Here is a 27,358-nt window from a genome sequence, read left to right as displayed (position 1 = left end):
CACTCGGTAAGAAACAAACACGGTAGTCAGCTAATTCTCGGGGAAGTCATATATCTGGTAGAATACTTACCCTGCTAGATCAAGAACATGAATTGCTGGAATTACATTTGTTCCATCTCCAAAAACTGGTAATGCAGGGACCTCACCCAACCAAGCTAGCTAAAAGAAAGAAAAGCAAAAGCATATTTTCCCAAGTTATGTGTGCCTGACTATTACAGCTCACAGACAGAGCCATAGTCAGAGGCATCCAAAAAGATCTATCTATCCGATGAAATAATAGCCTCAAGATGTTTTGTAAATCAGTTCTGATGAGATTTAGTTGCTGATCAAATCCTGTTAAGAGAAATAAAGTGCAACCTCAGGGCTGAAATACTTTTCAAGAAATCATAATCTCATCAGCTGTCTTTAGTGGTCATCTACATAGAAAGAAAATACTTTAGTATGCATGGTGTCTTTAATTCTCATAAAAGTGAGAATTAAAATTTAAAATTACCCCCACTGGGTGGGGGTAATTATCATCAGTTTGTAGATGAAATGCTTAGTGGATAAAGTATCCTCCAGGACATTACACTTCCAATGAGTCTCTTTGACTGGATTTGAACCCTGATCTTCAGAGTCCAAATCCTTGTCTTTTCCCTTCATTAAATATTTCAGTAAATAAATAGATAGTCTGGGTACTGTTTAACTGTCATGTACCAGATGATTTTATATCGCTTTTCAAGAGTGAAAGAGGTAGGGGTGGGGGCCACAGCAGACCACTGGATCTTGTAAGATATTTTGGATTTAGGGAAACCATTGAAGGGTTTTAAGCAGGGAAGTGACATCACTGGATTTGCTTTGGTTGCCTTGTGAAGGGCTGATGGGAAGTAAGAGTTTAAATGAAGAGATGGAGGTCATGACAGCTGAGGACAAGAGAGGGTTTCTCCTAGCCTTTGGGTGGGGAGTTGGAGGTGTTGGGTTGGAGAGAAGGGAGATATTGGGGAGGTTGTCTCTGGAGGACTTGGGGATCTTGTGATGGATGAGAAAGAGGAAGGAGTTGGGTTCTGATTGGTGCAGCTGGGTGGAAGGTGGTCCAACTTCCTGAGGTGGGGCCCTGGAGGAGCTGAAGGTATGGGGGTGATTGTCAATGTAGTTTGGATTTGTGAAACATCCAAGTTGAGGTGATGGATCTGCAAAGTGAGAACTAAGGAGAGGGAGTCCCGTTGGAGACTGATGTTTGAGGGTCATTGGCGCCAGTCATAGGATTGAACAGCCCAACCCAGGGAAAGAGTGTAGATGGAGAAGACAAGGGGGTCCCGGGCAGAGGCCTGGAAGGCCAGCCTCCGGTGGTCAGGTAGGTAAAAGGGAGCTGAGCATGGGCAAAGAGAAAGAGCTTTCTTTAGCTCATGCTCTTCAGCTGTCATATCTCTTGTATTAAAAACCCAACCAGCCCACCCTTTCCTGACACTTCTTTGTCTAGCTCCTGCCTTCTTTTTCTGCCCCATTTTACAGTAAAATCTCTCAGAACGCTCCTCTGTTCTCACCGTCTCCCCTTCCTCTCTTCGTGCTCCCTCCTTGAACCTACTCATATCAGGCTTTTGTTCTACCCGATTCCGAAACTATCCAGGTCAATCCTCCGGTCTCATCTTACTTGATTATCTGCAGTGTGTGACATGGTTGGTCATTATTTCGTTTTAGAAACACTTCTTTCACGTGTCTTTCTCCACACTCCCCTCTTGGTTCACTGGGAACGCCTCCTCAGCTGCCTTTCCCGACTCCCTCTCATATCCTTGTAAATCTCCAACTATAGGAGTGTCCCAAGACTCAGTCCTCAGACCTCTTCTCTTCTCCATACTCATTCTCTAGGTGATGCCATCCAGTCTTATGGTTTTAAATTCCACCCATATGCTGATGGCTTCCAAGGTTATAACTCTATTCCTGACGACCTCCATAATCTCCAAACACACCTCCCACTCTCCAGTGCAACGTCCCTCCCTGCTGAGTGTCGACACTTGGATGTCAGCCATCTCAAACTCAACGTGTCTGAGCTGAGCTCCTGAACTTCCCACTGATTGCATACCTCGCCCTAATCTGTCCCTTCCCAGTTTCCCCATCTCAGTAAACAGCCACTCCCTACTTCCGGTTACTTGCACCAAAATCCTTAAAGTCACCTTTTACTTTCTTTCTGTCACCCTTACATCCAAGCTTTGAACCAATCCCATTGGCTTCATCTTCAAAACATCCCAAATCCCAACAATCTTCAGTATCTCCACCATTTCCACCCAGGTCTTAGGCACTACCCTGCTCTTGCCCCCCTACAGTACATTCTCAACTCAGCAGAAGAACAGCGTTATCCTTGAAAACTTAAGACAGATTAGGCCACTTCTATGCTCAAAATAGTCTGTTTCCCAACTCACTCAGAATAAAAGCCCAAACCCTCACAATGGGCTACAAAGCTGGGATCCACCTGGCTCCTCCATCACCTCTTTGACTCCATCACCCCCCCATCCTCCAGCACTTTCAGCCACATTGGTCTCCTTGCTGCACCTTAACCCAGCCAGCACGTTTCTGCTCTGTTTTTTTTTTTTTTTTTTTGGTACGCAGGTCTTTCACCGTTGTGGCCTCTCCCGTTGCGGAGCACAGGCTCCAGACGCGCAGGCTCAGCGGCCATGGCTCACGGGCCCAGCCGCTCCGCAGCATGTGGGATCCTCCCGGACCGGGGCACGAACCCGTGTCCCCTGCATCGGCAGGCGGACTCTCAACCACTGTGCCACCAGGGAAGCTCCTGCGTTGGTTCTTTGCATTTGCAGGGCCCACTGCCTTTCCCCAGGAAGCCACTTAGCTGGCTCCCCGTTGCCTTTCACTGTCTGCTCAAATGTCACATCATTAGAAAGGCCTTCCTCACATGAAAAGATGCTCAACTAATTACTAGAGAAATGCAAATCAAAACTACAATGAGGTACCACCTCACACTGGTCAGAATGGCCATCATTAAAAAGTCTACATAGGGCTCCCCTGGTGGTGCAGTGGTTGAGAATCCGCCTGCCAATGCAGGGGACAGGGGTTCGTGCCCCAGTCCGGGAAGATCCCACATGCGCGGAGCAGCTGGGCCCGTGAGCCATGGCCGCTGAGCCTGCACGTCCGGAGCCTGTGCTCCGCAACGGGAGAGGCCACAACAGTGAGAGGCCCACATACTGCAAAAAAAAAAAAAAAAAAAAAAAAAAAGTCTACATATAACAAATGCTGGAGAGCATGTGGAGAAAAGGGAACCCTCCTACACTGTTGATGGGAATGTAAATGGGTGCAGTCACTATGGAAAACAGTATGGAGGCTCCTCAAAAAACTAAAAATAAAGTTGCCATATGATCCAGCAATCCTGGGCGCATATCCAGACAAAACTATTACTCAAAAAGATACATGCACCCCTATGTTTATAGCAGCACTATTCACAATAGCCACGACGTGGAAACAATCTATATGTCCATCGATAGATGAATGAATAAAGATGTGCGACATATATACAATGGAATACTACTCAGGCATAAAAAAGAATGAAATAATGCCATTTGCAGCAAGATGGATGGATCTAGAGATGATCATACTAAGTGAAGTAAGTCAGACAGAGAAAGACAAATACCATATGATATCTCTTATATGTGGAATATAAAACATGACACAAATGAACTTATCTACAAAACAGAAACAGACTCACAGACGTAGAGAACAGACTTGTGTTTGCCAAGGGAGAGGAGGGATGTGGGAGGGATGGATTGGGAGTTTGGATTAGCAGATGCAAACTATTATATGCAGAATGGATAAACAACAAGGTCCTACCATATAGCACAGGAAACTAGATTCAATATCTGGTGATTAACCATAATGGAAAAGAATATGAAAAAGATTATCTATATATATACATATATATATTTATATATATATCTGAATCACTGTGCTGTACAGCAGAAATTAACACAACATTGTAAATCAACTATACTACAGTAAAATAAATATAAAAATAAAATAAAGTAAAAAAAGAAAGGCCTTCCTCAACCATCATATAAAGACATAACCCCCCAACCCTAGCCCCACATGCTCTATCTACCTTTCTCTGCTTCGTTGTTTTCCAGATTATTTTTCAACATCTGAAATACTCTGTTTACTGGCTAACTTGTTTATTATCTATCACTCTTCTTTTCCACCCACTAGAATGTAAGCTCCACGAGGGCAGGGACTTTATTATGTTGTGTTCCCAGTATCTACAATGGTTTCTGGTACATGGTAGGCACTGGATCAACATTTGTCTCACGAATGAAAGGAGATCCATTTTTTCTTTATTATTCTGAGAGTGGGAAATACAAGAAAAAGAGGTAGTTATGTTGGACATCCATATTTTCCTTAACTTTCTGCTATTAAACGGGCCCAGCCAGTATATAACCTTCAAATTGTGTAACCTTAGTGTAAAATGCTTAAAAAAAAAAGTTATAGTCATGGAAAGTCATACCTTAAAAAAAGCATGTAAGATGCCTCCTTCCATTCCATACTGAAGTCCGGCAGCAACTACGTAAGTGGCAAATTTTCTGACCTATTAGATAAAATACAAGAAAAAAGCTAAATATATTATTATGAACCACGTTGAATCAGATTATTTTTAGTGATTATTTTAAATGAGCACTTCAGTAAGTCTCATCACCTCTTTCAAGCTCCTCATGTACTGTTTAGGACAAAAAGAGTATCGCTTCAAAGGCGGGGAACTCAACCCCACTGACCACTATTAAAATTTAATTGGGACTCAGTTAAATGAAAGCCAGAGTTTATTATTTGTGAAGACTTACCACCTGTAAGTGCTATGCCGGGCACCTAAAGGCAAAGGAAGATGTAAAAATCTGTCCTTCCATGATGGTCTTTAATTACCTAGTAGGGGAGGGGGACATACATAGAACCAAGGAATTTGGTGACGGGCCTTAAGATGAGGATTTTAGTAGACATGGAGTTCCCTTCATCCAGGAGGAGTTTTAGGTGCTGGGAGAATTTGCCTCAATACTCAACTATTTTTTACTGTCATCAAGGTACTAGCAGCTACACTGTGTAGAAACAGGCTTTTGGGCCTGTTGAAAAGCTTAAGGCGGAGGTAATACTTAGGGATACCTGGGCACCGATTCTCTTCCTCTGATGCTCTCCACTCTCATAATCCAATAATCACGTGGCTTTGATGATGTTTAACTTAACCATCCAGAGAGACTCATGCAATGGTTGGTGCAATGTTTTCTGGATTGCTAATGTGAGGTCCAAGTATAAAAGGTGCAATGACCAACAGAGATCTGTTTAGGTTCCATTAAACATTTGACTCATGAGCCGTCCCACCTGAGATTTTTAATCTTTGGTTAATTACATTGGGGATTTAAGCTAACCTGAGAGAGTGTGATTTGTGAGCATATGTGTGCTCTGACTGGCCTCTTCTTGCTAATTCATCATCCAATTAGAACACTGTAGTTGGTGTCACAAGTAGAATTATCAATACAGACACCCTCCATCACCACTGTGATTCGATTTGGGAAGGTTGGATGTTGGTAAGTTGAAGAGATAATCATGAACTGAGGATGGAACCCAAGTAGAGACCAGAAAATCCCCCCTCACACACACCCTCATCCCTGATATGAGAGAACTGGGGTCTCTGAGTGGGCTTTCTGAGGAGGAACCATATCATCATAATTGACCTACATTCCTCTACATCTGGATGAGTGGATAAGAGAGGCAAGGACAAGGTGACCCAGTCCCCTGGCTTTTCCTACCTGTCCTAGGGAAAGTGATAAGTGAAAATGCCCCAGAGGATTTAAAAAGCCTATGAACTTGCCTCAAAAACTAAACTGGTCCACCTTCTTGTGTTTATAATATAGCATGTAAATATAAATGTGATTACTGCAGATGTGGTGACAGTTGATGAACACTGGACAGCCAGCCCCAGGAGTGCAGAGACCACGTCTGTTTTGTTCATGGCTGTGAGGCCAGCTCTTAGCCACAGTGCCTGTTACATAGCAAGATCTTAATGGATATGAGTTAAATGATTCCTTCCAGGGTTCTACCTATTTGATGAAAAACACTAGGTCACAGAAGGGTTATTAAGATGACCAAGTTGGCCAGATCAACCTTATCTTATTAATTGTTCAGAAAAGAGTGATTAGGAAAGCTTGGGATTAAAAAAAATAATTTTTGAAATCAAATTTTGATTGTATAATTTAGAGCATGGGACATATTTAACGTTTTTATGATAAAAAAGATATTAAGATGACACTATTTCTCTATTTAATTTAATTAATTTATTTTGGCTGTGCCACACAGCTTGTGGGATCTTAGTTCCCAGACTAGGGATCGAGCCCATAGCCCCTGCAATGGAAGAGCAGAGTCCTAACCACTGGACTACCAGGGAATTCCCTATTTCTCCATTTTAGACTATCATTCACATCTATTATTTCTGCATGTGTGATCATGCCTTCTCAATCAGTGAATTTGAAATAAATGATCAAGAAATCATGAATTTTCTATTTGGGGCAATGTTCAAAGTTTAATAAAACAATACAGTTGCAGGATTTGGAGTTGGAAGAGATTTATATTTTCTAGTCTAACCCCTTTATTTTACTTATTTAACTCCAAAAGTTGAATGACTTGGCTAAGGTCATAAGTTAATGGGTAGAAAAGGGACTAGAATGCCTAATCCCATGTCTTTTCCCTCAAATATTTTATACTCACAGTGTTTGTATTGCCAAGTAAAAAAAAATTTTTTTTAATAAAATGAAAACATTTACTAGTAGGACAGAATTTAAGGACCAAGTTCCTACTGTAATATCCTCTGAGACCGCTAGGTGTCACCTTAGAACTATCATTACATATCACTACCGTAGGTCTTCCGATAATGGGAAAAATGCAGTGGATGGAACCTTTAGAGGTTTAGGGCTTCTGTATAAATTCTACCTAAGTTAAATGAAGATGATGATGATAGCACTTAATTCACAGAATTGTGAGGATTACATATGAGATATAGGAGGATTACGTGAGGTACTGTAAGTAATAGTTCTGGTGCAGTGCCTGGTACATGGTAAGCAAGCCCTCAATAATTTTTAGTTGTTACTACTTATTCATCACCAGGGCATTCCTGTCATCTATTTTGATAAAAGATAAGAGAAATAAAACAACTTTATAATATATGGATTTCAAAATGATAACTTTTGCTGCAACAGAAGGCTAATAAGCTATTCTTTTTGTTTACGTGAACTTCCCAGCTAGAGGTGTGTCAGTAATCAGTGACATGGATGTGTCAGGATCAACTCTACTGAATGACGGAGTTTTGGAGTCAGGAAAAATGAGAACAAAACCCACAGGCTTTGGTACCTGATGGATCCAGGTTTGAATCCTAGCTCCGCTCTTTCCCACAGTGTCTGCACTTGTGAAATGGGAATAATTATGTATGTACACGAGACAGTTGCTGCAGGGAGTAGGTCAGACGAGGCTAAGAAGTGCTCAGCACAGTGCTCAGCAAATCCTAGCTATGCGACCTTGAGCGAGTTACTTAACCTCTGGAACTTTCCGTCTCCTTGTTTGTAAGATGAGGTTTATTTTTATTTTTATTTCTTTACTTTGGCTGCTCAGCTTGCGGGATTTTAGTTCCCTGACCAGGGATTGAACCCCGGGCCCTCAGCAGTGAAAGTGCTGAGTCCTAATCACTGGACCAGCAGGGAATTCCCTTTAAGATGAGGTTTATGCACTTTTCAGAGTTGCTGTAAGAAACTAGTGAGATAGAGTCTGGAAGAAGGGAAAATGTGGTTCCCTCTACCCCATTCCCACTCTGAGTTATTTGCCTCTTCTGGACCAAGCGACTCTTTGGACCTACAGACCCCTTAGGAGGTGAGGGCTTGAGCTCTGCTGGGGACTCCATACAAGGCTTCCATCTTAGGGGGCTGGAACAGAACGTGGGGCAGGACCTGGGACAGTGCCTCTTGGGGGAGCCTGAAGCTCGGAGCTCTGTGGGTGTAAGGACGTGGGAACTAAATACAGAGGTGGGGAGCGAGCTGACATGATATACATAGAGTATGTGGAACAGTCCTGACCATGTGCATTGTAAGCTGCTTCCAAAAGAGCTTTTCTTACCCTAAAGGTTCTACTACTCGCGACTTACCTTTTTCCCAAACTTGAGAACCATTTTTTCAGCATTTATGTGGTCCAGAAAATTAGGATGGTGCTTTCTTCTTCGATAATCCTCTTCAGTAAATGGAATCTCAGAATCATCCTATGAGAGAAAAAAGGCCAGACTCCATGTGTTAGAGCTACAGAAACTGCTAAGCCCACAGATGCTAGGGAGACTATGTTCCTTTAAGCTCAAATAAAGCATTCTAAAAACTACTGCTTATTTTTATAGTGATTTAATTTTCTTGAAAATGTTTTAGCTAGCCAGATTCTATCATTTAAACTTAATTTAAATAAAATAAAAAATTTAAATGTCTTCTTTTATTTTGTAGAGACATATTGTCACTATGATTCCATAAAGGCATTAAAAAACCCATTTCCTAATAGTTCTTGCGATGTGTGTAGTTTCTCTTTTTTTTTCAATGTGTCTTTTAAAAAAAAATGTCTTTAGTTCTTTTATTTATTTATTTATTTTTAATTAATTTATTTATTTTTTGCTGTGTTGGGTCTTCCTTGCTGCGCGCGGGCTTTCTCTAGTTGCGGTGAGCAGGGGCTACTCTTTGTTGTGGTGCGCGGGCTTCTCATTGCAGTGGCTTCTCTTGTTGCGGAACACGGGCTCTAGGTGCGCGGGCTTCAGTAGTTGTGGCGCACAGGCTTAGCTGCTCCGCGGCATGTGGGATCTTCCCGAACCAGGGTTCGATCCCTTGTTCCCTGCATTGGCAGGCGGATTCTTAACCACTGTGCCACCAGAGAAGCCCTCATTTTAAAATCTAAATTATGTGTGCTTTTTCTCTTTTCCACACTGCCTCTTTCCCTCAAATTCATCCCACATTAATGAGAACATACCATGTGCAAGTTTCTGTCTCAGGCTTTAAAAACTGGCTTCATCAGATAAGATATCAGTTTGCCCTAAGAATCAGGAAAGAAAAAGGAAAATATTTCCCTATACTGAGCTGTTCATCACTCAGTCTCTCCACAACTCACCCTGCTGTACACTCCTCCCGCGGAAGGACAATTAAATAAAAACTTCCTGGAGAATCAAAGGGAGAAACTGAGATCCATGATACAGAGTGACTTCCCCCCAATCCATCCAGATTTAGAGGTCCTATTTGGAGTAGGATTTCTAAAATATACAGTCCAGTCAGGAGCCTTTCAATCACATCACACTGGTATAAGTTAAATAACCAGCCCAAAGCATCTGAGTCCAGGGCTTACACGAAATTAATCAGAGAGGCAGAAGAAACACAAGGATGAGGACCCTGAGGTAGAACAGTCATTGCAGATTTGAGAAATGGGAAGAAGGGCTGAAATGACTGGAGCCAAGCTGGGGATTCATAGAGGAGGAGGTAGGTAATGCCAGGGGACTTCCCTGGTGGTGCAGTGTTTAAGACTCCACGCTCCCAATGCAGGGGGCCTGGGTTCGATCCCTGGTCAGGGAACTAGATTCCTCATGCCACAACTAAATATCCCACGTGCCGCAACTGAGACCCAGCACAGCCAAATAAATAAATAAATATTTAAAATAAAGACCTTTAAAAAAAAAGGGTAGGCAATGCCAGGTTGCCAGGGTTTGTGGACCATGTGAAGGAGTTTAGATTCATTCTAGGAGCATAGAAGGGTCTTAAGCAGGACTCTAACACAATGTGAATTATATTATATTTTATTTATTTATTTGGCTGCGTTGGGTCTTTCTCTAGTTGTGGTGAGCGGGGGTTACTCTTCGCTGCAGTGCATGGGCTTCTCACTGTGGTGGCTTCTCCCATTGTGGAGCACGGCCTCCAGGCTTGTGGGCTTCAGCAGTTGTGGTGTGTGGGCTCAGTAGTTGCAGCATGAGGGCTCTAGGGAGTGGGGGTTTCAGTAGTTGTGGCGCACAGGCCTAGTCGCTCCATGGCATGTGGGATCTGCCCGGACCAGGGAAAGAACCCGTGTCCCCTGGTTTGGCAGGCAGACTCTTAACCACTGCGCCACCAGGGAAATCCCTGAATTATATTTTAACAAGATCACTTAAGCTGTTTTTTGGAGATTGGACTGGAAGGAGGCAATGGCTCATTTGAATTAATTAGGATTTTTTCCCCCTGGAGCTGGGGATAGAGACTTCCTTCCCTGGGTCTCGTGGGCAGCGTGGACACCTGAACAAATCAGGACTCTGATGGGAAGACAAGAGGATGGCTGTTTGACTGGAAAACAGCAGCATCTACCCCAATCTAGTATTCACGTTTCTCTTTTGAGTTGCATTACGAAGTCATGACTTTTCACAAGCTCAGCTGATTTCAGTGAACCATGAAGCATCAGTCAGGGTCCTCGCATGAAAGAAATAGCACACTCAACACGGGTAATTTGAGGGTTTAATAATAGGACTATTTACAAAGATGTGGGCAGGTATAGGGAAATCACATACCCTGGAGTCAGTAACAGGGTGCTCAGTACCACTCCAAGGTCCCAGAGTATAGAGGGTGCAAGTGATAATTAGGACCTGGGGGTGAGCAGCGTGGAGAGGGCTGCCTGGCAGGAGCAGTGACTTTGGTTGAAGGGCTCAGTCGGCCAGTAGCAACTGGGCAGAAAGGAGTTGGAGGGATAATACCGTGACCTCAGTCTTCTCATTTTCCCCATCCTTCACTGGCACTTCCCACTGGCCAAACCCAATGGGAAGCAGAGGGCAAGGTTGCTTGCTGATCTAGACTGCGAGGTCAGGGCTGGGTGATCATCCCTGCCTCTAGAAGTGGGTACATGATCCCAGGTCTGGCCAATCAGAGCTCTACATTTCCCTGGCCACAGTGACTGGTTTAGGGTTTGGCCTGTGACCTAAGACCTGGAAAAACGGCATATTCCAGGGCTGGGTTGGGACATGGTCAAAATGGAAAAGACAATTGAAGTTCTAGGGATGTAAGCCTGGGAGCTCCTGGGGGCCAGAAGGAGGGGACAGCTTACCTGAGAATGAAGCCTACTCAGAGAGGAAAAGAAGCAGGTGAATCGAGAAAAAGAGTAGGTTAGTTCTGAGAACACTTTTTAAGCCTCTAGATCCAGCTGTGCCTGAAGTCCATTATTGGACTTACCAGTCATATGAGTCAATAAATCCCCATTTTGCTTAAGTCAGTACAAGTTAGTTTATAACTGAAGGAGTGATGATGATCTATCAGGCCAGCAAAATGATCAGCCAGTCAAATGACCAATGGTTGTTTTGTAGCAGACACTTTACTAGACTCTTTGAGGGATAGAACTTCAACAGGAATAAAGTGACTGGCCTGCTTCCTGAGATGATAGCAAGCAAATGGAGTAGGTGAGAGAGCTTTATAAGAAAAGGACAGGAAACCTCTGGTCCCTGCCCTCAAAGACCTCCCAGTCGACTGAGGGAGAGATAATTAAACAAACAAATGGCCTTTGACGCAATAAGTATGATAAATCCCTAAATATTTCCTTGTTATAAATAATGTATTCCATTGAGTCTATTCCATTGTGCATTTTTCCCCACATTTTAACATCTCTGAAATTAGAATGTGTCTTGTCATCAATAGTTTATCACAATGTACTCAGCCAAGAAGCATCCGTGCTGTCCTCGCTGGAGCCTGGGTCACCTTCGGGTCACCTTGAGCACATCCTGTCATCCTTAAACTGAGTTAGGTACTATGCATGTTGGTCTAATTGCCTTTTACGATGTCTTTAAAAAGATTATAGTGTGACTCAGCACTGAGAGGAAAAGGTAGTTCATAGGCACAGAGGCACTGGGGCAGAGACGCAAATGGAAATCTGGTCTCAGGGGAGAAAATAAGCAATACTAGAAGAATGACCCTGAATCCATATTTTTTTGCAAAATAATAACCATGAGCTTTATAGGAAACTACCTAGAGATAAACGACATGACTCAGGTTTCATACTAAGTTATTGTGTGAAAACAGACAGAATGCAGGTGTGATTCAGAGAAACTGGACTGAGTTTGAAGAAGTTTGGGGAATACTATCACCACCGTATTTTGCTTATATTTTTCCTTTTAATGTATGCACAGGAATGTATATGACAAAGATATAGGTCTAAATAAGTCTAAAAGAGAGGGCTTTCAATACATCTAAAATAAACAGTGATAAGCATTGTTATACTTGACTAGGCGGCATTTCCTTTTTTTTTCTTAGGGGCATGCAAAACAATGTGGCCCCTTAGAATGGAGCGTTCTTTGACCCTGTGAACTCTGCAGAGTGCTTATTACGGGGTAGGGTTCAGGAGTGTAAGAATACACCATCCACTGCAGAAAGTTCTCGCGTGCAGATTACAAGGAATCGGGGGTGAAATGTTGCATAAAAGAAAAGCCAGCACACTACTTACTGGGTCCAGGGGTTTGGACCGCGCCCAGGTCATCACCGTGGACACTAAAATAAACACCTTCCGCTTTTCGAAATGGCTGATTTCTTCATTCAGGGCTGTAGGGCCAAAAAGCGGAGCAGTTACTTAGATCCATTTAGAACGTGTTTTAAAATCATGTGTACTTTTAATTACCAGCGAGACCTGAAGTGACTCCTCTTTCAAGGAGTGGCTTTACACCAGGGGGGCATCCCCTCTGATGCTTCACTGCCCCCTCCCCATCTTTGTCCCTGGCTGCCCCCCTCCAGCCACCCGACCTCTTCTGAGCCCAGCTCAAATCTTCAGTCCCTTCCTATTTCCTGGCCTGCAGCGCTGTGCTTTCACTTTTGGGGAGGGCTTGTGATACTGATAATAGCTGACACGGATGGGAACAGTTCATGGGCTTTATGGAATTCCCACCATCAGGGGATAGATACTCTCATCTCTGTTTCTACCTTCTAAGGGAGCTGAGGCACAGTTTGCCCAGGATCACGGAGGGAGGTGGTGGTATAGAATCCGATCCAGGAAGCCTGGTTGCCCGGCCTGTGGTCTCCCCACTATGCTCCCCCTCCAGCTGCATGGAGAATGGAGTGGGAGGCCCCAGATCAGAAAGCAAGGCCCTCTTTTTTTTTTTTTTAACCATTTAAAAAAATTAAAGTATAGCTAACTTGCAATGTTGTGTTAGCTTCAGGTGTACAGAAAAGTGATTCAGTTATATCTATCTATATCTATATCTAATATATTCTTTTTCAGATTCTTTTCCATTATAGGTTATTACAAGACCTCGAATATAGTTCCCTGTGCCGTACAGTAAATCCTTGTTCTTTATCTAGTTTATATATAGTAGTGTATATATGTTAATCCCAAACTCCTAATTTATCTCCTTACCTTCCCCCGTCTGGTAACCGTAAGTTTGTTTTCTATGTCTGTGAGCCTATTTCCAGTTTGTAAATAAGTTCATTTACATGATTTTTTCCATTCCACATATAAGTGATATCATGTGATATTTGTGTGTCTCTGTCTGACTTACTTCACTTAGTATGATCACCTCTAGGTCCATCCATGTTGCTGCAAATGGCATGATTTCATTCTTTTTTATGGGCAAGGCCCTCTCATGATTTCACATAAAGCAGTGCTATTTAGCTTAAGCGCTTGCAGAAGGAAGTAATTCCCTCCCCCTCCACTCGCCCTGGCTGGGGGAGAGCAGCTTATGCGTTGGGGGCTGTGGGCTGTGTGTGGAGGGGGGGCTTTGGGAACACCCCGATGCTTGATTATGAACCATTGGTAGAGATGGGACTTTAGAAGAGTGGTGGCCTGGACCTGGGAGTGTTTGGTTTCCAAAGAGTTTGTCATTCCCCAGGAGGGTTCCCCACACATTTAAGCATTGAATCTCCTTGAATACTTTCTGGCATGTGATTCCACTAAAATATTTTTCATAATATATAATTTTCCAGGAAAAAAAATAACTAAAATGAGATATAGTTAAATTGTCAGAGGATATAAGCGACACAGTAGTCATGGTAAATTTTAGTCTCATGAGCTGATTTCTCGAACAACAAGGAAAACAATAAAATACTGATATCCTGAATCTAATAAACTCATGGATTCCAACCATAAGGTGAGAAAGTATTATTGAATTAAGTCTAGGAACACTATGTCCACAGACCTACTAGAGAATGGACTTGAGGATACGGGGAGGGGGAAGGGTAAGCTGGGACAAAGTGAGAGAGTGGCATGGACATATATACACTACCAAACGTGAAATAGATAGCTAGTGGGAAGCAGCCACGTAGCACAGGGAGATCAGCTCGGTGCTTTGTGACCACCTAGAGGAGTGGGATAGGGAGGGTGGGAGGGAGGGAGACTCAAGAAGGAAGAGATATGGGGATATGTGTATACGTATAGCTGGTTCACTTTGTTATAAAGCAGAAACTAACACAACATTGCAAAGCAATTATACTCCAATAAAAATGTTTTTTTTTAAAAAAAGACACTATGTCCACATATTAATCCCAATCAAATGTTAACTTTAGTTTCTACTTTTATTCTATTAACAAAAATCGCCTCTTCAATTTAATTTTGTTCTTTTACCCTTCCTGCTCTGCTGTGCCTCAGATTGGCCTATTTTGTGAATGCTTGGCACACTTAGAGGTCTTCTAACTGGGTTATCCTTTTTCATTTGTGATCATTTTAATGGGTCTAAAATGATGTGCTTGTTCACTTGTGAACGAGCAGCACATCTTATCCATATATACAAATGTTTTCTTGCATTTCTTATACTTCATTTCTTTCTCCAGTTTTGCCTTCCTTTGATAGTATCTGTGAAAGGCAAGGTAGAAGAATTATTTTATATTAAAATATTTGAAAATAGTTCAATAAAACATCATTAAGAAGTAATACATATCCACTGGAAAAACAAAAACAGAAAACTCCCCAAATCTCAGAAAATACATGAAGTAAAGTGAGAAAGTTCCCTCTACTATTCTCTCTATAGCCCCACCCACCCCATGTCCTCCCACTCACCCAGTCCCCCATGACTGACCAAGGGCTATACTTTCTTACAGACACAAACACTTTGTATCTCAAAAAAGAGGTAACACATTTAAAAGTTTTTCACCAAATAGAGAATAAAACTGTCTTAATTATTTAAAGCTCTTTATTAGAATGAAGAAGGGAGCAATATAGAACATACTCTACATTTTAAAGCTCATGAAAGGAAATGCAGTATCAAAGTTTGAGAACTACTATGTTCCCTTGACGATTAGTGGGAGAAATCCTATTAGGTGCTGAAGCTCATCTGTCATAGCAGGAACTCAGTGGTTAATGTCTAAAGTTCATAATCAGAGGACATCAGTGCAGGCGTTTTTGTGTATTAAAAGGAACAAGTGGGTTAAATGAGGTTCCTTTTGAACAGTAGAGATGGGATGGAAAAGAAATGCAGGGAATTGTTGCTTTTTATTCTAAATCCTACTGTGCTTTTTAACTTTCAAAACATGTCCAGGTTTTATTTCAGAAAAAAAATTAAAATGTAAAGAAAATTGTGAGTATACATTATACAGAAAAAAAATCAATTTCCAAAGACCGGCACAAAATAAGAACTCAATAAACATTAGGTCTGATTATTATTTTAGGTGGTGAAATTATCTTAGAAAGTGCAATTACACATCATCTGTAAATATTTGCAAAGGGATAAAAACATGGAGAGCAGGCATTTAAAAAGCTCTGTTCCAAAAGATGACACATTGTTCATGTTATTGATTTGTCTCTTACTGAACGAAACTTAGGCCCACAGGGATAAATGAGAAATCAAACATTCTAAGCTCCTGAGGACTCCAGCACATCCACAGAGAGTACTTTTTCATCATGATTTCTCTGAATATGGTACAGACATTACTGAGGCTTTATTCCATTTCTCTGAACATGAGCCAAAATATAGCTTTGCTGTTGGTCTTATTCAGGGGTTGGCAATGTACCGCCTGTTTTTGTAAATAAAGTTTTATTGGCACCCAGCCCATTCATTTACATATTGTCTATAGTTGCATTCTTGCTACAACAGCAGAGGAGTTGGCTTGAAAAGCTAAACATATTTACTATCTGGCCTTTAACAGAAAAAGTTTGCAGACGCCTGAACTAATCTGCCAAAACCCAACATACTGAAGTGTAAAAAATACTGCAAAGTAAGGTGCTTGTGTCTTTTTGGTTGTCCTCCTAGCCTAGAATGGCAATTCAAATAAGCTGATTTGCTCTCTCCTTTGATCCGGACTTAATAAGGAGATGAATCACAAAGCACCAAATTGCTAAACATCATCTTGTCCCTTAGGGTTCATTACCTTTTTCAAAGCATTTAAAATATGAAAGTGTTCTCTGTGACCCCTTCCTGACCCTTGCTATTGGGGAACACTTGTTGAACTGAATCAAATCCTCACAGTTAGAAATAATTCCTTTTCTCCTGGGGTTTCCCTGGTGGCGCAGTGGTTAAGAATCCGCCTGCCAATGCAGGGGACACGGGCTCGAGCCCTGGTCCGGGAAGATCCCACATGCTGCAGAGCGACTAAGCCCGTGTGCCACAACTACTGAACCTGAGCTCTAGAGCCTGCAGGCCACAACTACTGAGGCTGCACGCCACAACTACTGAAGCCTGCGCGCCTAGAGCCCGTGCTCTGCAACAAGAGAAGCCACTGAAATGAGAAGCCCGCGCACCGCAATGAAGAGCAGCCCCCGCTCTCTGTAACTAGAGAAAAGCCCCCGTGTAGCATCAAAGACCCAACACAGCCAAAAATAAAAAAAATTTTTAAATAAAAAAGAAATAATTCCTCTCCTCCTAAAGTCACATCCATCTTGTGATAGCTTTTGTGTCAACATGCCATTCTCTGCCCTGCAGAGTCCCTTAGCTCTCTTGTGGGCCTACAAGAGCCTTGAGGGTATCATTTTTAAAAAATTTGTCTTTGTATCTTCCCAATACATTCAACCCCACCTCCTTAAGCCATGCCTGTGGAATGAATAAAGGTTGAATTTTGAAAGTTAATGTTTCATTTCTTTTAATGATTAAAAATATTCTATTCTTCAGACACATAAATCAATGGAACAGAATAGAGAGCCCAGAAATAAACCCATGCACTTATGGTCAGTTAATCTATGACAAAGGAGGCAAGAAAAGATAGTCTCTTCAATAAATGGTGCTGGGAAAACTGGACAGCTACATGTAAAAGACTGAAATTAGAACATTCTCTGACATCATATACAAAAATAAACTCAAAATGGTTAAAGACCTAAACGTAAGACCAGAAACCATAAAACTCCTAGAGGAAAACATAGGCAGAACACCCTTTGACATAAATTGTAGCAATATTTGTTTGGATCTCTCTCCTAAAGCAAAAGGAAATAAAAGCAAAAATAAACAAATGGGACCTAATTAAATGTAAAAGCTCTTGCACAACAAAGGAAAACACTGACAAAATGAAAAGACAACCTACTGAACGGGAGAAAATATTGGCAAATGATATAAATGATAAGGGGTTAATATCCAACATATATAAACAGCTCATGCAACCCAACATCAAAAAAACAAATGACCCAGATTAAAAAATGGGCAGAAGAACTGAGTAGACATCTTTCCAAAGAAGACATACTGATGGCCAACAGGCACATGAAAAGATGCTCAACATGGCTAATCATCAGGGAAAGGCAAATCAAAACCACAGAGATACCACCTCACAATTGTCAGAATGGCCATCATCAACAAGACAACAAATAAAGTGTTGGCGAAGATGTGGAGAAAAAGGAACCCTCATGCACTGTTGGTGAGAATGAACCTTGGTGCAGCCATTGTGGAAAACAGTATGGCAGTTTCTCAAAATACCAAAAACAGAACTACCACATGACCCAGGAACTCCACTCTTGGGTCTATATCTAAAAAAACGAAAACACTAATTCCAAAAGATACATGTACCCCAGTGTTCCTAGCAGCATTATTTATAATTGGCAAGATATGGAAGCAACCTAAGGTCCATCAACAGATGAATGGATACAGAAAAATTGGTGAATATATATACAATGGAATACTACTCAGCTATAAAAAAAGAATGAAATTTTGCCATTTGCAGCAACATGGATGGACATATTATGCCAAGTAAGATAAGTCAGACAGAGAAGGGCAAATACTGTATGATATTACTTATATGTGGAACCTAAAAAATACAACAAACTAATGACTATAACAAAAAAGAAGCAGACTCACAGATATAGAGAACAAGCTAGTGGTTACCAGTGGGGAGAGGGAAGGGGGAGGGGCTTTATGCGGTAGAGGATTAAGAGGTACAAACTATTAGGTATAAAATAAGCTACAAGGATATGATGTACAACACAGGGAACAGGCAGTATTTTATAACAACTATAAACGGAGTATAACCTTTAAACATTTTGAATCCCTGTATTGTACACCTATAACTTATAATATCGTACATTAACTATATTTCAATTTAAAAAATTCTATTCTTCGGAAGCTCCTGTTGCTAAATTAATTAAACAAGGAAGCCATTAGATTGAGGTGGTCCTAATAGCTTAGCAGCCTAAATAAACAAACCCAAACCTAAGAACAGCCAATCACAGTCAACTAGGCTCTCCCAAATAAGGGAAACACTTAAGTTACAGCCAGTCAAATAACTGCTTTTCTCAATAAAAGTCTTGTCCCTAGCTGCTGTTGGTGGAGCTCCTAACCACTTCCAACATGAATCAGATTGTTTTCTGTTGTTATTTTTTTTAATCCACGTCACGTGCCTTGCAGGGATCTTAGTTCCTGGACCATGGATAGAACCCAGGTCCTCCGCTGTGAAAAGCTCAGAGTCCTAACCACTGGACCGCCAGGGAATTCCCAATATGAATTGATTTTTGTTCACATAAACTCTTCTTTTTTTATATATAATAAGAAACACTGTCAAATGCAGTAAACATCAACTTTATTTTTATGTATTTATTTATTTTGGCCACCCTGCACATTATGTGGGATGTGGGATCTTATTTCCCCAACCAGGGATGGAACCGGTGCCCCCCTCACTGGAAGCACAAAGTCCTAACCACTGGACTGCCAAGGAAGTCCCTCACAAAAACTCTTAAATATTTTCATATGCCTCCGTTTATCTTTTAATGCTATCCACAGGCATATCCACTCATCTGATTTCACTTCCTGTTTTAGGTGAATTTCAGATCAGTTCTTCCACGGTCCTAATTTGCCTAGTGCTCCTGAGATGACTCTTAGGTAAAGTAACAAGTCCCGTCCCTGGAGATCAAGGGTACATCTCACTGACCAGACACTGCCCAGATGGCTTCCTCCACTTGCTGGGGGTTCTCAGTGATGTTATAAATGATGACATCACACTCCAGCAGGTGCATGAGAAGGTCTTCTCGAGAGATAGCCTGAAAAAGAAAGTTGACAGTCATTTGTTGCAAGAAGCCAACAAAGTAACCTTAATATTTAGATGGGAATGACAATTTCCAAATGAGATATGTTGCCTGGATAGTCCCACAGGAAACACTCGCAGAAGGATTTTTTTATTTAAAATGAAATTTTGGTTCTCTTCTGTGTGTAGTTTTCAAGTAACAAAATTTATGTAAATAGCCCGGAACAGGTGAATAAGAAAATTGCATAATGATCTTAGGTACTATTTCTGCATGCTGTTTAAACGCCGATTCAGGAGGAAAGAATTAGAACACACTGGAAGAAAATGTGTGAGGCATTTAAAACAAACTCAAGCTCTATGCAAGTTTCTTTGAGCAACTATAGATCATGAATCACTCAGAAGTGCTGATAAGTGATTAATGTGGATTATTTCAGAATCCTCAAAATGGAATTAATCTGGTCTCATTCGAGATGTAAGGTACCTTATTACAGTTGACAGCAGGGAGTATTTAAAAAAAAACAGAAACTTTTAATGGTTAAAAATACCAAGTTCTTATATGAGATGAAAGTAACTTTGGTGGTCATTGTGTCCAAAGGAAACCACACACACTTGGTAAATCATGATTGGAATGATTGAGGATGAAACAGGCACGTTTTCAAGAGAATGGACATCCTGACCAGATATTGAGTGACCATGATTGTGCATTCATTTGTTCCCCCAATAAATATTGGTGGGCCCTGATTTTCACCCCAAGGGGAAAGGCAAAATAAATAATGTATGATTGTTGATACTACAGATTAGCGTGTGTGTGTGTGTGTTGTTGTTGGCAAAATTTTAACAAATAACTAGGGTCTAATGTGGAGGAGGGTGCAACTAAGCACATATGAAGCCTTTGTACAAATTAGAAAAAGGAAACCTGCTCTTGGTGGAAAAATTATAAGGCACCCAGTCTGGGACACACTGTAGCCAGCAGAACACATCACTTTGGAGCCCCTACTCATGCCCATGGCTGGGCATCCTTGTGCAGTGTGCAACCTGTACAGCCCTACAGGGCAGCCCCCAATGTAGAAAGGGCTATCACAGAAGTACATTTGAGGTTTGATGGACTAGGTGAAGTATGGGACTATGGCTCGTAGGAGTTGACATTTGAGCTGGGCTGAAAGGGTGAATACAAGCTCACTCAGCAGAGCCTGGGAAGTTCACGGACTAGCAGGCCATTTGCTGAGCCAGGCAAAGGCACCTTTGACAACCTGGACCAGCCTAATGCTCTTCCATCCTCCACTCTCTCTCACCTTTCATGCCACTCTTGCTTCTTCCCCTTGGCCACCCAGAACCCAAGCTCTAGCTGTACCGATGCTTTCTATTCCAAAGCACACCATACACTTTCCCAGGTGCCCCCTTGTGTGTCATTTCCTTGTCCCTTTATCTGCTTGGAAAGCTCTATTCAGCCCTGGAGGTTCAGCCTCAGTCCCAGCATCACCAGTAGACCCCAAGCACCCAAAGGAGGGCCAGCTGTGCAGAATCTCCAGATCAGAGGAGTTTAGGGGGTCTTGCTCCGTGTGGCAGGGAGGAGTCTGAAGCTCCACTTGCCTGGCTCCATAGATACGACTGAGAATTCATACTGCCCTTTTCAGAGTCCTCTGGACGCGGCTGCGCACACCTCTGTCATCATGTCACTGTCCTGCTCTGGAACCACTAGTTGACATTGCAGGGTCCCTGCTAGGCTGTGAGCTCCGTGTTTATCTGTGGGTCTTCAAAGTGCTCAATACTCATTCACTGAATCAAATTCAGGGATAAAGAGTGATCAGTGATGGAGATCTGAAGCAACGCAAATAGCCAGGAGAATGGAAAGGAGGCGGTCTTTCGAGAGCGATTAAAGACACGGGTTGAGGCCTCCCTTTCTTCAGCTGCCGCTAAGGTGCTCCGTCCTTCCGAGGAAGCTAAGGCCGCGTTGGGGCGAGGCCCTCACTTCATCTGTCCAGCAGCCCCCGCCTAGCACTGGCCCCGCACCATGGCCTCCGTCTCAGAGCTCGCCTGCATCTACTCGGCCCTCGTCCCGCATGACGATGAGGTGCCGGTCACAGAGGACAAGATCTATGCTCTCATGAAAGCAGCCAGTGTAAACGTTGAACCTTTCTGGCCAGGATTGTTTGCAAAGGTTTTGGCCAAGGTCAGCACACAGGGAGCCTCATCTGCAGTGCAGGGGCTGGTGGAGCTGCCCCAGCAGGAGGTCCTGCCTCCTCCACCGCTGCTGCCCCTGCTGAGGAGAAGAAAGTAGATGCAAAGAAAGAAGAATCTGAAGAGTCTGATGATGACAGGTTTGACTAAACCTCTTTAGTAACATGTTCAATAAGAAGCCGAGCTCTTTAATTTGAGGTCAGCAAGGAGGCACTCTGTGCTCTGGAAAAAACTGGCAGAACAGGACTTCAGACAGACATTTTCCGGAGAAATTTTTATGAACCCAGTATTGTGCGTCTTCTCATACCTAGAAAAGCACCGAAGTCATGACTGGAGAGATCTGCTCCTTGTGACCAGCGCCGACTTTTGCTGAGACGTGTACTTGGTTGCACGTGGCCCCGTCACCAAAACCATATGCATCCTGAATCCCCACACCCCAAGCTCTTTGGAGCAGTTCCTCAGAGCTCTCTGAGAGGCTGTCTCCCAGGCTATAGTCTTCAGGAAACCCCAAGTAAAACTGAATCCACAGCACTCACAGTGTGTGTGTGTGTGTGTATGTGTGCGTGTGTGTGTGTGTGTGTGTTTTCCAGTCTATAGTGGGAAGCCAAGAGCCCACAGCAATACCAGGCTTGCAGCTGTGATGGGGGCAAGTGCATGACGAATGGTATAAAGGACACTCTTGGTTGTCTACAAACATCCATCTCCTTTTCTTCTTTCCCAACAGAACCCAATTTTGTTCAGATACGCCCCTTCTCAGCCTGTGGGAAATTAACTCCACCTTCTAGCTTAAGGAATGGGCCTTACTGATCTCAGGGTAAGTGATTGGTTCAGGAATCAGCAAGTGACTCAACTCAAGACACTGAGATTCAAGGAGATACCTGTGGGGTGCTGCTGGAATGTTCATCCTCCTTTTGCTGAGAACTTCTGGAAGTTCTCTTCATCAGAGTGTTGCTGCGTTTGTGTGCAAAGCCCTGGAATGTTGCCAGCTTGTTGCCAACCTGTGGATGAAGTCACCCCCAGAGGAAGACAGAGCCCAGGAAAGGGCAGGAAAAGGAGCTGCAGCCCCTGGATCATGCCAGGCCTGAAGCAGGTGCTTCCTTGAGACCACCAGCCACATAAGCTGATGAATTCCTTATTGGTTACCGATTTGCACTGCCTTTTTTTTTTTTTTCCTATTACTTGCAGCCCCAAACAGCCTAAACTGGTAACAGACAGCAAGGCCCTTAATACAAATTAGGGCAGAGTAGTTTTTTTTTGTTTGTTTGTTTTTTGCAGTACGCGGGCCTCTCACTGTTGTGGCCTCTCCCCTTGCGGAGCACAGGCTCCAGACGCGCAGGCTCAGCGGCCATGGATCACGGGCCCAGCCGCTCCGCGGCATGTGGAGACCAGACCGGGGCACGAACCCGTGTCCCCTGCATCGGCAGGTGGACTCTCAACCACTGCGCCACCAGGGAAGCCCCAGGGCAGAGTAGTTTTGTAGAGGAGTGTGAGAGACTTCATCCTGGGTAAATTGATATAGAAGTGCTGCAGGACATCTGGGGGAGTGGACTAGGAAGCGGTTGGATGTGCAGGTTGGTCAACAGGGCTGGAGAAGGATTTGAAAGGCATTGGCTTGTACAGGGGAGCTGAAGCTATAGGACTGAATAAGATTTAGAACGGATGCCTATTAGGAGAAGGGAGGGAGCTCTGAGAAAAACTGCATTTAAAGGGAAGGAGTGGATGCATAAGGGCAGTCTGCCAGCTGCTGCTGCTGGGAAGCAGGGAAGAGAGGCCCTTGGTAATGAGGGGCTGGCTGGTGACAATGGCCAGGGCATCTCCTGTGAAGGGGTAGGGGCTGGAGAGTGCAGGAGTGAGGCCTGCAAAGGTGGCTGAGCCCTCTCTCAGGTTCAGTGGTGGCAGGGGCCAGGGGCAGAGAAAGAGGCAGGGAGGCCAAAGTAAGAGTGTGTGTGTGTGTATGTGTGTGTGTGTGTGTGTGTGTTTCCAGCGAGAAGGATGTGAGCATACGTAGTAGAGGTGGAAAGAAAGAAGCCAGTGTGGCGAGTGAAGATCCAGAAGAGGGTAAAAGGGGGTAAGTGGTGAAGAAAGTTCCCAAAGATAGTAGGAGGGGACTCATTCATTCATTGACGAATACTTATTGAGGGCCAGTGCTGTCCGTCACCGTGCAAGGATACACATGAGAAAAAATGGGGTGCTGTCTCTACTCTCAAGGAACAGATTGTAATAGTGTGACCCACAATAGACAGATAATAACAACGGAGTAAGAAAAGTGTAAGAATCTAGGCAGGTAGAGAGCTCAGAATCTAAACTGGGAGTGGGGAATCATGGAGGGCTTCCTGGAGGAGAAGACAACCCGAGTTAAATCGTGACGGATGGATAGGGCTGGTTGGGGGAGGGAAGAGGGAAGGCTACTCCAGGGTACAGCATGTGCAAAGCCGTCTCCTAGGACCTAGAGGGCTGCAGGCAGGGTGACGGGAGGAATTAGGCTGGGAGGGTCACCCTACTTGCAGGTATTTAAGTCCTTGGATGAGGACTGTGTAGAATTTGTCATGTGAAGGCAGCAGTATTTCTCAGTAAGACAGCCATATAACGGTGTTATCCTTGAGTGGCTTATTACCAAAGGAGATGTCTCTTTCACAGATTGCGCCGGCCATGGCCCAGAGCCACGTGGGGGTGATACAGGGCAGAATACATTTTAAATACAGGGCAGAGAACTTTATGAGTCTGAAAGTCCAAATGAGATCCATACTTTCTAAGAATATCTCATTTAAGTTCTTTGCTGCAGGCAAGACTTGAAAGTGGAGAGACAAGGCGTTGTTCATTTCCATCACAGGAGGAAGACCTGCCCTCACCACTCTCCTCAACTTCCCCACCGTCTCACGTTGGCAGGAGAGAGGAGACAAGGAGCAAACACTTTGGCAGGGCATCGGAGCAGGGGGTGGCCCTCCCCTTCGCCCCTCTCAGCAGTCCCTCTGGACTTACATAGTAGGTCTCCACGGCAAAGTTGGGGCAGGGGGTTTCGAGCGAGGAAAGCGTGCCCACGATGTGGAATGTGCCTTCCTTCAGGTTGGCTGAGGAGGCTTCTGGCACCGCTGATTTATCTTCATCGTGCTCTTCCTCCTCTTCGGTAATTTCTTCAAGTGAAGCCCCGACGACAGAGTTAGAAAGAAACTGCAAGCAAACAGGAATTTCCTGAATACTAAGAACAACGGAGAGTAAGGCCAGTCAATGAATGATGATTCTAAAACCTGACCTTTACTGAAGGTTTGCTAGTGATGCCACCCATGCTTTGTACACCGGTGTCTCACTGAAATTGGTTTAATTCCCACAACGACACAGTGAAGTGTCTATTCACTATTATGACTCCCCATTTCATAGGCGAGGAACTCAGGCTCGGAGAGCTTAAAAGCTCGTTAAGGGTATTAGCCTTCCCTAGCATCAGGCAGAGCTGGGCTAAATTCACGATGGCTGTTTTGTCTAACAGATAGGTAGAAATGTAACGCGATCAGCTTAGGTAACTTAAATTTGCTAGTAGCCACATTAACAAAAGGAGAAAGAAACAGGTGAAGTTAACTTAGGTAAAGTTTAAATTTTTAAAAATTTAGGTAACTTTTTATTTAACTCAATATATCCAAAACATTATCAGTTTAACATGTCATCAATATAAACATTATTGAGATATTATATATTGTTTTCTTTTCCCATAGTAAGTGTTTGAAATTTGATGTGCATTTTACACTTACAATGCATCTCCATTTGGACTAGACACCTTTAAACGTTCCACAACCACATGGGACCAGTGGCTATGAATAATGAAATAGAATGAGGTTGGCAAAGTTTCTTTTTTTTGTTTTACAAAAGCTGTCTTTGCGAGTTGTTTATGCAATGTTCATGGGTTTCACATATAAATAGAAATAATTTTAATTTATATATTAGACATATAATTTATAGTTTAAACATGTGTAAATAATCATGACGATATCACCCCGTGGGAGTAAAAACACAACAGAATGCCCCACCCCCTTTATTTTGATAAAAAAACAGTCCAAGTTAATAGACAAGGTGTCAGGTTCAATCTCTTATTGGAATCTATTTTTCCCAAGTATGCCATATAAATTTTCATTTACCTCTCAAACACACATATTCAATTTTATTATCCCATTTCACAGATGAGGAGATTGAGGCCCAGCAATAAGTAATTTGCCCAAGATCGCATAGGCAGGGAGGGGTGGAGTTGGACCTTCTGATAATGACACCCACGGCTGCACAGGTGCCCCGCCCTGACACACTACCCAGAGACCCGGGGAGAAGGGGCTGTGGTGGCATTGCCCAGCTGGGCCTGAGGACAAGAGACATGGTTTCCATGTTTTTTTAGATGCTTTATATTTCTACTCCCATATTGCTTAGTGCAGACAATAGAAATTACTTGGAATTTGAGAAAGTCAAGTCCTGGTTTGTTAAGGAATAACCAGAAATTCTGTTATTGATAAGCTTTGGAAAAAATCTCTCCCCACGAAAAGTTTTATTGTAAAAATATTATGTCGTAAAAAATAATCAGAGATCAAAAGGGGACAAAGTAAAAAGTTAAATTCTCTTCCCTCCCTCCCTCCTAATTTCAATCATGTCACGTCCCTTTTAAAGTACTCCAATGGCTATCAATGGATTTAGAACATAAACCAGATTCCTGACCAAAGCCCCACAAGATCTGGGCCTTTGGGCTTGACTCTGCTTTGCTAATTTACACAATAAATATCGATGAACTGCTGACCACGTGTGAGGCACTGTTTAGTTGCTGAGCTGGGCCACATTTTGACTTTCACAGGCCCTTTCCTCCAAAAGTATATTAAAAATGATATTTTATGACTGTATATCTATAATGACACACTATCTTTGACTCTAAAATTTGATTTGCTTCCTTCCTATTTTAAGAGAAATTATAACACTTGTGCGGGCCCCAAAGCCACATGGGTCCTGGGCACGGTGCCTGCTGTCCCCTGGAGCCCCTGGTTCACTGCAGCCTCTCACCACTCTGTCCTCTGCAACCTTTGCCTTTGCCATGCCCTCTGGGAACTATTTCCTCGGGCTGGACCTTCATCTTGTGTGTGTCAGATTAAATGTCACCTTTCAAGAGAGCTCTTTCATGCAACTCTATTTAAAGCAGCTGCTCTCTTCCCCCAGTTCACCTCTTCTATTCTCTTTCCTTCAGAGTACTTATCACCTATTGAAATATCTTGTTTGTTCTAGTAATTATTTATTGTCTGTCTCCTTCCAGAGGGGCAGGGTCTTCAAGGGTCAAAACCTTTTTTGGTCTTATTTACTGTGCCAGCCTTTTAGTAGGAGCTCATGAATGAGTGACTCTCATCCTCCAGAGGTGATAACGGTTAAGTGTCTTGTGTATCCTTTGAGACGTTTTCTGTATTTAGGTTGTCTATCTATCTATCTATCTATCTATCTATCTATCTATCTATCTATCTTCTCTATATTTGTATCTATCTTTTTGAAAGACACAAGTAAGTTCATACTACTCCTGTCTTTTTAATGCTGTGTTATTGCATTTAGTTTTGGACTTCTTTTTCCGTCAGTTGCCTGATTCAGACGAGCTGGCGGGAAGGGAAAGAGAACCCGGTTAGGAGGTCGGAGACCTGGCCCTATGTCCAGGACCTGCCCCCAACTCGCTAAGTGATCTTGGGCAAGCCCCTTTCTGCCTCGAAGCCTCAGTTTCCTCTTATTAACAGGGGAGGAACCCCGGCTGGAATGGAGATCTCCAAACACCTGGGCTTCCAGGTGGGGCGCTTGTCTAGCCT

The 27,358-nt window shown here is 43.0% G+C and overlaps 1 protein-coding gene and 1 pseudogene across 4 annotated transcripts in view; one reads left to right on the top strand and one right to left on the bottom strand.

The window, feature by feature from the left end:
- AK7 (adenylate kinase 7) overlaps nt 1–27,358 on the bottom strand; it is a 53,926-nt gene that overhangs the window by 25,928 nt on the left and 640 nt on the right. For all 3 annotated transcript variants that reach the window (XM_082616802.1, XM_082616804.1, XM_082616803.1), the window contains exons 2-7: nt 24,537–24,725; nt 19,287–19,395; nt 12,469–12,563; nt 8,147–8,257; nt 4,481–4,561; nt 71–159 (exon numbers count right to left, since the gene is read on the bottom strand). In XM_082616802.1, coding sequence (XP_082472928.1) covers nt 71–159; nt 4,481–4,561; nt 8,147–8,257; nt 12,469–12,563; nt 19,287–19,395; nt 24,537–24,725 — 674 coding nt within the window. The remainder of the gene's footprint in view (nt 1–70; nt 160–4,480; nt 4,562–8,146; nt 8,258–12,468; nt 12,564–19,286; nt 19,396–24,536; nt 24,726–27,358) is intronic.
- LOC309802283 (large ribosomal subunit protein P1-like) lies at nt 21,391–21,707 on the top strand (annotated as a pseudogene). Its single transcript has one exon. The product of its transcript is annotated as a large ribosomal subunit protein P1-like (transcript).

Source organism: Mesoplodon mirus (assembly GCF_964341445.2).
Source record: "Mesoplodon mirus genome assembly, chromosome: 4".
NCBI classification, from domain to species: domain Eukaryota; kingdom Metazoa; phylum Chordata; class Mammalia; order Artiodactyla; family Ziphiidae; genus Mesoplodon; species Mesoplodon mirus.
This window is presented reverse-complemented; position numbering and strand designations above follow the sequence as displayed.